At 42.6% G+C, this 13674-nt stretch overlaps 1 protein-coding gene across 1 annotated transcript in view; it reads left to right on the plus strand.

The window, feature by feature from the left end:
• The window catches only part of TLN2 (talin 2), a 420526-nt gene that overhangs the window by 220351 nt on the left and 186501 nt on the right, over positions 1–13674 (plus strand). The window contains exons 4-9 of the mRNA XM_080808179.1: positions 635–806; positions 2687–2784; positions 3994–4123; positions 5173–5325; positions 7020–7162; positions 8696–8823. Of these exons, the coding sequence (XP_080664305.1) occupies positions 671–806; positions 2687–2784; positions 3994–4123; positions 5173–5325; positions 7020–7162; positions 8696–8823 (788 nt within the window). The 5' untranslated portion in view covers positions 635–670. The remainder of the gene's footprint in view (positions 1–634; positions 807–2686; positions 2785–3993; positions 4124–5172; positions 5326–7019; positions 7163–8695; positions 8824–13674) is intronic.

Genomic DNA, 13674 nt, shown 5'->3' on the forward strand with positions numbered 1-13674 from the left:
TTCTTTTTTTTTTTTCTTAATTTATTTTGGGGGGGGGGTTGGTTCTTTTTTAAGTTATATAGGGCTGTTACCACTGTGGCTTCTTAACTTATGGAGAAATTGAAGTAGAGGGGCCAAAGGGACTTACTTACGTAGGATCCTGGTGTTGGAGTTCGGCCCAGATGCCAAGTCTTCTAGTATGTGGGGAGATGGAATTCTTGCCCTGAGGAGCATTTGGAGGGCATTCGTGCTTCTTGCCGTCCCTAGGAGCTGTGGGGAGAGAGCTGGGACACTGAGGCTGCCAACAGAAGGATCTTCAGGAGGTAGCTGTGGTGCCCAAGGCTCTCTAACTCTCTCGCTGACGATCCCCTGCTGGAAACCCAACATAGGCAGCACCATTGAGAAGGAGTCTTGGTGAACTTCCAGGGATCATTCCTCCCCAGAGGTTCTACTTACCACCCTGTGGTAATATGGAGACTAGATGCTCTTGTTTTATCTTAAACTTTTCAAAATCTTTTAATTTGTGTTCTTATCCAAAGCATTCTCTTTAATTGCTATTTGATTGTTTCAATTGTTTAAAGCTGATTTACAATCTAGCAGTTTTTTCTGCTAGACCGTTTTGAATATCACCATTTTTTTCTTTGTGTTTTTCCAGACATTCTAAGTGAGAACCTACAAGTCATCTAGGAAAATGGTGGCCCTGTCCTTAAAGATTTGTGTCCGCCACTGCAATGTGGTGAAGACCATGCAGTTTGAACCGTCCACAGCCGTGTACGATGCATGTCGAGTCATTCGGGAACGGGTACCCGAGGCACAAACTGGGCAAGGTAGGCCATTGCTCAGTCACTGGCTTCTTGAAATATGATTGTATGTTCTTTGCTTAGCCCCTAAAGAAACAGATGCTCTGAGTGGTACCCAAGCCCACTAGTGTGTATGTTTCAAATGAAAAGTCTTCCTAGCCTGGATGTGGGTATTTACGTCCCAAGTGAGCCTTGTGCCGACAATGGCCACAGCTGCTACTGAGTCATCATTGTCATACCCATCGTCATGACCCTTCCATACATCAGAATTGCCCTCTACAGTTTACAAGTCACTTTTTGATATGTCATCTCATTTGCCCTATAAGGTGCAAATGAAGCCACTCTGACAGTTCCTGCATTTGTATACCCTGAGCCCTCTTTTCCATATACGCAGCCCGAAGAAGGCTGGAACTGCTATTCGGATGCAGGGCAAGCCTTATATTTCAGTTACCTGGAAGGGGCTTCGTAAACTTGATCTCAAGCCCTAAAGGGGGTGGACAGCATCCATGAATCTATGTTGTGTTTCCTGTTGGTTTAAACCATTGACTACTATTGATCTACCTGTTCACAGAACTTTTATTTTCCATTGCTCTTTCTCTTCTCTCTACATTTCCTTCCTTTATTTAGTGTTTGATCGGCACTTGGGAAATTGGGATTTCTCCCAAATGAAGAAGTCTTTGCTGTGAAAATGGGCTACAACTTAACTTAAAAATGGGAAGTGTGGAGATCAAATATTCAAAGATAATTAGAGATAGACATTGATCTTCTCAAAAAGATGTCACAAAACTGCAAAGCTTTTGGTCTAAAAGTATTATTGATATTATTTAAAACACTGTTATTTCTTCATTACCCAAAAATAAAAGTAAAGTTATCCTACATCCCTAACCTTACTCCAAATTCGGGTTGTCCAATCATTTCTGGCATTTTCTTCTACTGTTTTTCTCCCAGATTTAAAAAAAAAAAAAAAATTCTGGGTTGGACTGCTGTTTAACTCTGGTGAAGATTAAAACCTTTCTAGATTTTGAAGTTGTTTTTCTAAAAAACAACAGGAGCTCAGACCCCCATCTGGGTCTCTGGGGTCACCTTGGATCACATTCAGCAAGACAGAAGTCTTTATTGTAGTTATCTATTTATAATCTTTAAAGATGTATCTAAGTAATCTCTGCATCCAACATGGGACTCGAACTCATGACCCCGAGATCAAGAGTTGCATGCTCATCTGACTGAGCCAGCCAAGCGCCCAAGATAGAAATCTTTAGACAGGAACAGGAAGTGATACTACTTTCTTCCTGCCACCATGCCTTGTCCTTCCTAATCAGATTAAGGGATTTCTGTGGAGAACACGGAGTTTTATTTTCCAACTATATTCATAATTTATGGGGTGGGGGACAGAGGCTTCATCTTTCTGGGCCCTCCTGCTTAGCTTTTGTAATGCTGTTTTGGGATGATGGAGGGATTATTCTAAGTGTAAAGGCTCCATTGGCCCCTCTTGGCCTAAGTGGCCTTGGGCTTAAGCGGTCACTTCCTTAGTTTCTCCGTGGTCCCTCTTGTCCTTCTTCACGGCTTCTCTGCCAGATTTTTATATAGCAAGTGATGGGGAAAAAAGCCCATTTCAGAAATTAGAAATTTGGACTGTTCTATTCTCAGTGTTTCCCTAAAGTGTAGACACAGTTGCTGCCCACTGGTTTTAGAATCGCAAACCTTTCCTGTGGGTGTTGATGTTGCAGCTCTGGCCTCGTTCCTCCTCTTCTGCTTTAGCCCCTTGGCTCGTTCGTGTTGTCAAAACGAAACCTGTCTGGTGCGGGCAAACACTCCCATCCTGCCGAGTCGGCAGACTCAGGGATTCAAAGTCAGTGATGGCTTCAGCGGCTCTCTGTCTTTTACCCTCTCTTCTCTTTATCTCCCAGCTTCTGATTATGGGCTGTTTCTCTCGGATGAAGACCCCAGGAAAGGAATTTGGCTAGAAGCAGGCCGAACACTGGATTACTACATGTTGCGAAATGGGGTATGTTGTAGATGTCGTTTTTGTTGTTTTGTTCCTGTTTTTGTTTTGTCGCTTTGTCTGTGGGCCTCCTCTAGAAGCCAACATACTCTTTCGCCTCAGAGAAAAAGGAAGACCCAACTCTCTGTTTTGCTCCAAGGGGAACTTATTCCTCCTAGTTTTGCTGTAGTCAACGTTGTAAGGGCTGCCCAGGTAGTAATAGGAAATATCCACGCTCCAAATTCTTGAAACTCCACAGAGTAATTAAAGGGGCCTGGGGTTAGCGTGCTCAGCTCTTTACACATGCCATGGTTGTGCTTGGTAGCTAGGGAATAAGGTGTAGCATCCTTCTGTAAGGATATAGGAAGTATCCTGGTGACTAATGATAAAAATAAGGGTAGATTGGAGGGGAAAAAAAAAAGATCCTAAAGGTAGTCAGAGATCGAATATTATTCAGTTTTGTGTTTGTAGAAGAAGTTCCATGTGAGATCTAAGCATGATAACAATCAGCGACAACAAAAAAATGGCTTTGTTTGGAATTAGAGGTGTTGAGTAAAAAAGTGTTGTGTATTCTGTTCAGCTGAACCTCAAAGATACTGGGCTTTAGTGTGTGGAGTGTGCATATCCGATTGATCAGTATTCCTTCAGGTGGGAGTGAATTATGCAGTACCAGTTAATTTTCCATTTGTAATTCTGTTGTTCAATGTAGTTTAAAAAAATCTATTTAAAAGTAACCTCCAAACCTACTACCCCACAAACCACTTTTGTGGCATGCCACCACTCTAAAGAATTAAGGGGGGTATTATTTATTCCTTCGTGACATCTATATTAAAAATTGCTTGCAACCATAAGATAATTGGAGAAGCACACTACTGTCTTTTTCAGAGGTAAGTAGGATTTTCCCTCCGCGAGTTCTCCTCAAAGCAGATCATCCACAGACCTTCAGGAAGGCATAAGGTAGTTTAAGTTTACAGAGGTTAGTTTTCAAGAATTGTAAGCTATAAACAGTACTTGCTGGGGGGGGTGGCAGTTTCACCATCAGATTTTAAGAAAGCTTGTTGGAAGCAAATTATTTAGCATTGGGGTTTCTGTTGTAGTAGCCAAAATCTAATCTCCTTCTAATGAAGGAGGAAATCAGCGTGCTAGGGCAAATGCATTTTTTTAAAGAAAAGTGTCCGGGTTGGTTACCTGATTTAACAAGTCATGTGAAAAGTTTGTGGGGTTTTGCTCTAGGATATTTTGGAATATAAAAAGAAACAGAGACCTCAGAAAATCCGGATGCTGGATGGATCCGTGAAAACCGTCATGGTGGACGACTCCAAGACCGTTGGGGAACTCCTGGTTACTATTTGCAGCAGGATAGGTGAGCATTCCCGTGCCAAGGTTCCAGTTTTTGTTTTGTTCATTACGCATCTGTTCTTTTTTTCACCCCCATTTGGTGACCTGCCAATCCCGAAAGTGTCCTAGCCACTGATTTCTGTCCAAACCTAAGACAGGGTTGCTATTCCCTAGATAATACAAACCCACTGACTGGCATTGTAAACACATGAAACTCTCACTGAGTCGAAATTGAGAGATTTTATTTCCCTTTCAAAAGCCAAAGGAATTTTTTTTTTAAGATTTTATTTACTTACTTACTTTAGAGAGAGAGCATGCATGCACAGGCACGTGAGAGTGAGCACGAGCAGGGGAGGAGCAGAGGGACAGAGAACGGCTCAAGAAGACCCCCCACTGAGTGCAGAGCCCGATGTAGGGCTGGAGCTCAGGACCCTGAGATCATGACCTGAGCCGAAACGAAGAGTCACCACCCAGGCGCCCCCCCCAAAGGAATTTTTTAATTAAAAATAGGTTTGGAATCCTATAATTCAGTTTCCTGTGTGTGGCTGTTTAAGTATCAGTGACATCCACTATTTCCTTGAAGACTGATAGGGACAGGCTGTATAATACATTGCTACACAGCTTTTCTTCTTGTATCTTCTGTTCATATCCTCTGAGAATAAGTCTGTCTCCTTTCTGCATGACGCCCTTCAAATATTTGGAGAGAGTATCCTGGCCTCTCTTAGTCTTTTGTCCATGCGAGGGAAGACCAGTTGCTTCAACCACTTCTTGTTTGACCCTGTCTTGCCTTGTTCTGCGTGATCTCTACCCTGTGCTTGTTTCTCAAAAATTAGGAGAATTGAATGTGACATTTTAAACATGGCTTAGTTTAGCTGAGAAACCTTGTTTTTGGCCAGAGTTATTTGATGTGTGCTCCCTGGGTGGCCCCCTGACCCTCACCTTTGTAAAGCCTCTTTCCGTCCTGTGCTACCAGGGACCCATGGAGTATCACAGCCCCCCCCGCCCCCACCCCCCCGCTGGAAGGGGTGACAGCAGCGTCATCACTGGTCATCATAACCTAATTTATATTTTTAGGAATAACGAATTATGAAGAGTATTCTTTAATCCAAGAAACGATTGAAGAAAAGAAAGAGGAAGGGACAGGGACGCTAAAAAAGGACAGGACACTATTGCGAGACGAGAGGAAGATGGAGAAGCTGAAGGCCAAGCTCCACACGGATGATGACCGTGAGTGTCAGAAGGGGGCGCGGGTGGGGTGCAGGTGCGGCCGGACCTCACTCCCCTCCCTTCACCTACATGAACCCCGGGCAGGAGTTTTCGGTTGGCTGTTGGTCTATGGCACTAAAAGACTTTAAGACAAAAAACAGACCATAGTCCTATTTCATACTGAAAAAAAGTAATCTCTTAATGTCAATAGACAAATACTGTTTGCATTGTCTTCTAAAAAGCTAATAATCATTTAAACTAGGGTCCAAATAAGGTTGGATGATATGACGCTTAACTGTTTTCATCTCAAACTTCCCCTTCATCTCTCCCCCTACAGCCCCCCTCGGAATTTCTGGGAAGAAGAAAGCAGATTGTTATTTGTATGGAGTTTTCTGTAGTCTGGATTTTGTTGATTGTGGTGTCCTCTTGCTCTGTCTCTTTTAATTCCTGAGATCTGGAAACTTGCTCAGATTCGTGTGCATGTGTCTATTTTTTAAGTAAAGACTCCTCTTATGTGGTCTTGTGTACTTCTGTCAGAAAGTTGTGTTTGGTTGTCTCTTTTTTTGTGATGTTAACAGCCATCGATGACCATTGCCTAGATCCGTTGTTTCCCTAGAGGTTATAAAATGCCAATTATAGGAAAGTCCCCTTCTGTGACCACACAGTTAATATTCGGAAGAGCCTTTATCTACACCCCATGTGTCCCCAAAGTATGCCACGTGCATTCGGTTGCCCAACATCCCCCACCCCTTCAAGGATCTTACTTCATCCCTGGTTATAAAGACCTTCCCAGACTCTTTCTTTCATTGTTCTTGCTGCTGCGTTGGGAAGATGTCATCATTGTCATTATGTTTATTGATCTTCGGTGAGGCTTTCATTTCCTCTGACCCTTTCTTCATTTTTTTTTCCTCTCTGCCTCATTTGATTTCCAGTTACATACTTCTTTCCAAGTGCGACAATGGTAGACAAATCGCAAGGATTTTTATAATGTGCGTGATTCTCTCCCAGGTACCATGGGAGATGAGATCACTCCCACACACTCCCTGTGCTGAAGTTGCTTAGAATCCAGTGAGGCTCGTAATACTTGCACACAATGTGTGTGCTAAGCCCAGGGAGGAGTGTGGGAATGAGAGCTATGGAAAGTGTAGATGGGTGCTGCATTCCCATGCACCCAGGTAACAGGTGAGCGTTTTCTGAGTGAGATCCAGGCTGGGCCACAGGCAGGGCTCTACCATCCCTGATCCCTTAGTGTCCTGTGCTACTCCCCCCTCTTCATCCCCACTGCCCCCCCCAACCAATTACTTTTTTGTTCCTTCTCTTTTCTGCTTACAGGTGAAGGTAACTCATTGTGCTGAGTTTATAAATTATTTCACGTAATGCAACTGAACTTAAAGAAAACTTAAAGGAAAATGCTAACTTGGTTCTCTTGACATAAAGCATTGATTTTTATTACTCCCCCCACCATGTTATAAATTGATTGTAGGGCTCTAACAAACTTAAGGAATGGCTGGGAATTTTCTCTCAGTTGTTTTTTGGTGGGTCCCATGGTACACGATGGTATGTATGAAATAATTTTGCAAAGTCAAAAAGCACAGTTCTGATATAAGTAACTAACTGAATATCAGCGTTCTAGAAATCTGCTTCTCTTTTGATAAATCCCTTCAAACAAGAGGAAGAATGAATACAGTTCTTTCATCTGTCTTGTTGTGTTGCAGTAAATTGGCTGGATCACAGCCGAACATTCAGAGAACAAGGAGTAGATGAACACGAAACATTGCTACTTAGACGGAAGTTCTTCTACTCCGATCAGAATGTGGACTCGAGAGACCCCGTGCAGCTGAACTTGCTCTATGTTCAGGTACAGCATTTAATGCTCACGGAGGGTGGTGAGAAGTCAGGAAGCTCTGGGCAGTGGCTTGCGGTGAGCTGGAGCTCAGCTCAGGCTTGCATGGTGTTTTCAATGCACAGTTTCCAAGGGGGCGCTGTTGAGGGGCTCCTCATGTGTTTGGTTGTGGTGCAGATCGATATTCGGCAAAGAAAGGAGGGCCTTTCTTTGGCTTCCCAGTTTGGGACCTGGTGGCCGGTACTATCTCTTTGCCTGACACAGAGGCAATTAATGGGCTCATCACTGCACTAAACCTCTCTTAGCTGATGTCCTAGGATGCAAGTGAATATTGGTTAGAAAATCCCTATTTCTCATTACCTGAAAGAGAGTCTCTTCATAACCCTTTATGTCTTCACCATTAACCTGTTGTTGAAACTCAGACAAGTCATTTAACTTTCCAGAGTTTATGGTTTCCCAATATGTAAGACATAGGCATCATACCAGATCGGCCCCAGTCTTTTTCTTTTTTTCAGCTCAAGAAAATCCTGATCTGTCTTCTTTGATCCTTTCCTTCCCTCCCTTCCTTTCCTCTCCTATTTACCTACGTATCTGCTCTTGGAAATAATGCAGGGGTCAGCCAAATGCCACCCCGGCATTGCCTGTGTTTGCAAATAAAGTTTTATTGGAACACAGCTCATTCGTATGCATGAATGAAAAGATTTGTTGGGTAAACCCTTTCCATATCATGTAACTGTTTACTTATTGTCTGTGACTTTTCTCATGTTTTGGTGGCAGAGTTCAGTTGTGACAGAGACCACATGACCCACAAGGTCTAATATGTCTACTGTCTGGCCTTGGATGGGAGAAGTTTGCTAACCCCTGAGCTGGTGGGTAGCCAGGCACTAAGAAATGCTTGTTGGATTAAGGCTTAGAGCCAAGGCTTAGAGTATCTGCTGGAGAGTAGTCTGGGGGTCATTGAACTAGATAAAGAAAAGAAGAATAGATAGCAACAGCAGTGGTGGATTGGGAACTGGAAGAAGGACTTCAGACACATTGAGTTCCTGATTCTAACACTGTGCATTTTGCCCATTTCCCTTAAATGGCTGTAGTATTGAGTTACTGTCTGTTCGTCTCTCTTCCCCTGCCAGCACCTTACATTGCATTGGCCTTTATCTTGGGATGGGGATTGGGTTGATTTTACCTCTAAGAAATTTTTTTGTTAGCTTTAATGATTTAGGGACATAAAAAGTTTCAGGGAGTCATAAGGATTTCCCTTTGCCTCTTAGTTTTTCAGGATCACTTCTGCCTTCCTAGATGTTGAAGCTTTAGTTTTAATACTCTGGGTACTGCTGACTTTTTCTGTCTATAGGCAGTTTGGGGGAAGGACTTGTTTTCCTTCTGCCTTCATCCTATTGTGCGACAGTCACCTGCACTGTCCTGAGTGCGTCCCCTTTGGCTGGCACTCTCCCCTTGCCCTGCAGAGAGAGTGTGTGCTCAGATGCAGAAGTATATCCCTGAGTGATTCCCCCAAGCTCCTGATGCTTTTTGCTTCCTCTTGTGTTTCAGGCTCGGGATGATATCCTGAATGGCTCCCACCCTGTGTCCTTTGAGAAAGCTTGTGAGTTTGGAGGATTTCAAGCCCAGATACAATTTGGACCTCATGTGGAACATAAACACAAACCTGGATTCTTAGAGTAAGTAACCTTTTGGGTTGTTTCCTCTTTTCCGCTCTCCTGTTCTCTTCCTGATTTTTGAGCCAGCTATGTAAAATACATATCCTAGTTGCAATCACTTGTAAGGTTGTTAGCTTTGCCTCAGTTGAGTATATGATCAGATTTGTGGACCTTGAAGAAAGCAAAGGGGCCTGGAAATTCAATGTTGGAATGGCTGCGACAGTTACTGCTCCAAGTTCCGACAGAGGGTGATTCCATGGAGACCACAGAATTTGTAGCACTCTGGCAAGACCTTGTCTGGTCTGTCTTGGGATATCTCTGGAGCTGAGGAACTCAGGACCTCCATCTTCTGAAATCTCTTCCCATTAGAACGTTCCTTCTTCAGGTTAGGCCAGATTTTGTCATCTTTAATTTCTTTTCAAGACTCTCCTATATTAGAACAACAGAGCATAAAAGAGCTGCACGTTCTTTATTACAATCTTAGGAATTCTTCATTGCTCTGAAAGGGTGGGGTACGCATTAAGTACTTCGCTCTTGCATACATCTGGTCTCTGGTTCTCTTGCAGAAAATGATGGGGTGTTTTGGGGGAGGGCTCAGTTCTTGGAGATTTAAGAGAAAGCAACCCTACAGATACATCATGGCCTCACAGAACATGGGCGTTAGGGCTGGATTTTCTAGAAATACGCACCAGGACAGGCCGCTTTTGTTTGAGGTGATCTTGCCCTGTTTTGATCAGCTCTTCCAAGAGTTTTGTGTCTTTCTTCCCCTGGTAACATTGCTTTACCTGTTTCCCCTGACTTTTCTCTCTTCTGCTTCCTCTTAGGGCAGATGAAACATTTGCCTGATCCCCCTCCACCCCACCCCACCCCACCCCCAGCAGACACGCAGTGTCTTGCCATGATTGGTATCCTGCTGTGACCTAGAGTGTAACTTGTAGAAGAAGCTTTGGTAGTGGGACTGAGCTGAATGCCAGCTGAGGGCTGACAGCACTTTTCTGTAGGATATGCCAACATGAGATGTGTTGAGTAGGGCACTGATTGCCTTGTGTCCAAGTGTATTGAGGGGAGAGGATATCATAAGTGCTTTACAGGGCCCTTGACCCCACTTTCGCTTTGGTGGAAAGTAATCGGGACCAGCATAGGCCCTAGAGTAAGAAGAAAACCTGACCTCTTTTCTGGTAGCAGAGGTGCTTGGCCAACATGGTGATGGTTCTAAACTGAGTTGTTACCCAAAAACCCTCTAGCCTTGGGTTTAATGAATCCAAAGGAGGCTTTCCAAACTGATGCTTTGGTCTACAGGGTACTGTGCAGTGACCTTGTGTCTGAGAATAGCTCTACACGTGTTCCGTCACTGACTTTGTTCTGCATTCTCCACGTAAGCCATATCCTCGGGCCCATCTCTTCCCAATAAGTCTGGCTTCCTTCCTGCAGGAACCATGGGAACCTTATCTTTCTCTGTCCTGTGACATCCCAGACAGCTGACTTGCGTGGGGCTTCCAGACGGTATCCGAGCATTGGTATCGCTCTTACAGAATCTGCTGCAGTTTGGGGGCCTAGGTCATGCTACATACCTACGCCGCACTATAGATGGCCCTTGTCTTAATCCGTGGTAGCCAGCCAGGATTACATAATCGTACTCAGTCAGTTTCCTTTTTTCTGAGATTATAGTAGGAAGCTCATGGCTCTAGTGGTATATGTATCCTTACTCAGATTGCAAATTAAAAGAAGCTTATTATGCCTCTTGGCAATTATTTTTCCTTATGAACTTGATTTACTTTTTAATTAGACTAAATCCGGTCTAGGTAATGAGGCATTTTCATTATCTGTAGATGTTTAATTGTATACCTTATTGCGTCTATTGTACAGGTAAAACTTCCTGAGGATATTCATATCCTCTTAATTAAAACAAAATGACGGGGTCACATTTCCCTGACTGCATGTTGGAAATTCAGAGTCTGTTCAGGGGTAGTATGTCAGAGCTGTCCCTGGTGACTGGCTGGGCTGTGTTTGTCTGCCCTTGTTGTACCCCCGCTCCCCACCTTGCTTCCGTATGTACTGTCCGCTGGAATGAATTCAGAGTTGAAGGAGAAAAAGAAGAAGTAGGGAGGTCAGACTTGTCACAGAACCAGGCCAAAACATCATACACATAGCTTCTGGAGGTGCATTTGCGAGTACTTTCTTTGACGTTTTTTGAAAATTTGTACAGGCCTTGTGCTGCAAGTCTGCGTACTGTGGACATTTCTGTGAGGTCTTCCATACCCTTCTACAGACCCTTTAATGGTTTCTGGACTCAGTGCCACCTTGGGTGAAAGGATTTATCTAGAACAGTGAAAATCAGGGACCAGGGAAGATTTTCAGAGTTTTCAGAGATTTGAGGATTCTTAACTCTCCACTGTCTGCTCTGTGTATGGAGAAAGCAGGTGTGAGAGAGACAGAAATAGAGCACAGAACCAGGGAGAGTTGGAAGCCAGAAAATAGCCAGTTCTCCCAAATCTAGTCGGATGTGCTTTATCTACATGACGCTTTCCTTCAGGTCCTCTGCAAAAGAGTCCCAGAAAGGGGATATTTCATGGGAGCACGAAATACACACAGCCTAGTCCAATAATCAAAGATATACTTGATGCTCTTCTATGTTGAGAAAATGCTTGCAGAAAGAATGCCACCTGGTGTTCTTGAACTCCGTGGGGATGTCATATGTATGTTCTATTGTGCCAGGTACAGGGAAGATACAAGAATATACACTGATTCCTTGCTGGTTTTGAAATTATAGTCTATTTGGCAAATCCACGTGAAATTGTTATTAGGCAGAAGTGAAACTTGGCTCTGATTTTAACAAGGTCTAACCTTTAACTATGGTTTGAATGCAGTGTAGTCTAATTAGGCTTCCCAAAGTTGCAGTGCAGGCTCTGGAGACTGCTCTGAATTATTTTAAGGAAGGTGGCAAAGGTTTGATGCAAGAAGCAACATTGATCAAAGAATTCAGCAAAATAGAAGGTACATTTGAAGAACGATTACCTCAAAACAGCAGCAACAATGAAATGCTTGTAATAGGGACTAACTGCAGGCCCCTTAAAAACATGGTGGGAAACTTAAAAAAGTGATCAAAGTCTTCAGTGGATCTTGTTGTTATCAAAGAAGATTAGATGCCCTTATCAACTTTAGACCTTAAATCAAGTGTACACGATAAAACTGAGGACCGCTTCAGGCAATGGGTATAAAGTGTTCACTGTATAATTCTTTCAACCTTTTTTGTGTTTGAGATTTTTCATAGTCAAGTATGGGGGAAAGATTGGCACCTTAAAAAAACAGAAATAGATTGTGTAACTTCCAAACCGGTGCTGGGGAGGAATGGAGAGGATATAAAAACAATGTGATGTATACAACAGGAGCTGAGCAGGGGGGATTGTGGAAACAAATCCAGAAGACATATGGTGCATAGAATGTACAAATAAGAGAAGGACTTCTGAATATTAGGCATCATAGCAAATAAAAGTAAATCCAACTTTTTTTTTTTTAACGTTTTATTTGAGAGGGAGGGAAAGAGTGTGCATGGACCATGAGTGGAGCAGAGGGAGAAGGAGAAGCAGGCTCCCCGCTGAGCAGGGAGCCTGATGAGGGACTTGGTCCCAGGACCCTGGGATCATGACCTGAGCCGAAGGCAGAGGCTTAACCAACTGAGCACCCAAGAGCCCCTAAATCCAACTATTAATAAAGGTTCTCATATTGTCCAGCTCTATACCATTTCTAAAAGACATCCTTACATTTTAAGGACAGAGAAAATTTTAAAGTAAAGGCATATAGAAAATGATGTCACAGGAAACTAGTTAAAACTGGAGAAGCTGTATTTAATGTCACACAAAATAGGCTGTAAGACAAAGAAAACCTAAGTAGAAACAGAGAAGATCATCATAAAGATAGAATGACTAATTTGCCGGGATGATAAATTATGAACCTGTGTGCACCTGATATTACTTCAAAATATTTAAAGGAAAGATACAGTGTAAGGAGAATTTCAAATAGGCAGTTTTAGTGGAATAATTTTAACATACTTTCCTCAGTGATAAGTAGTACAAGATGAAAATAAAATATTTTAGTCAATAGAAAGTAATGAAATAGAAGTCAAACCCTCAACACAACCCAAAGCTAATGCTTTGGAAAAATTAATATGTAAATCTCTGGTAAGTTTGATCGAGAAAAAAGCAGAAGTAGAAAAAGGCAAAAAATAAACATTAGAGGTAATGAAAATGGGGCACAACTTCAGATAAAGAGATTGAAATGACAGCTTGAAGCCAAAAGATTTGAAAATAGTCACGAAATGGGTGATGAGAAAATCTGAGTAGACCTCTAATCTTGAAAGAAATTGCCTTATCAATTTAAAATAAACCCCACAAAACAACAAACGAAATAGGCCCCACACATTTTAGAGAACAGAAAGAAAGAAAATTAGAAAAACCTCCTCACCTTAATTTGGAACTAGCAGAATCAAATACCAAAACTGAATATAGACCATGGAAAACATTTAAACTGAATAGAGATGCTCTCCCCAAAGTTAATAAAACATTAACAGTCCAACATGATGGGTATTTAGATGTAACTGTGGGTTACAACTGGTTTCTTCTAGAGATATGACATTTATGGAACAATTTATAGGATGCCTTGTGGGCTATCCCTTGTGGGGATAGAGCAGTATAAAAACGGAAACATTTCTGCCCTCACGGAACCTCCCTTCTAGTGCAGAGAGGCAGATAATAAGTAAAATACAACATAAGGAAAGAAAAAAGATGAATAATTGCAAGATTAGAAAACTGGAAGTATCACTATTTGCAGGTGATAGGATTATAGGCATAAAAAAATCCATTCAATCTACAGAGA

The sequence above is a fragment of the Martes martes genome (genome assembly GCF_963455335.1).
Source record: "Martes martes genome assembly, chromosome: 7".
NCBI lineage: Eukaryota > Metazoa > Chordata > Mammalia > Carnivora > Mustelidae > Martes > Martes martes.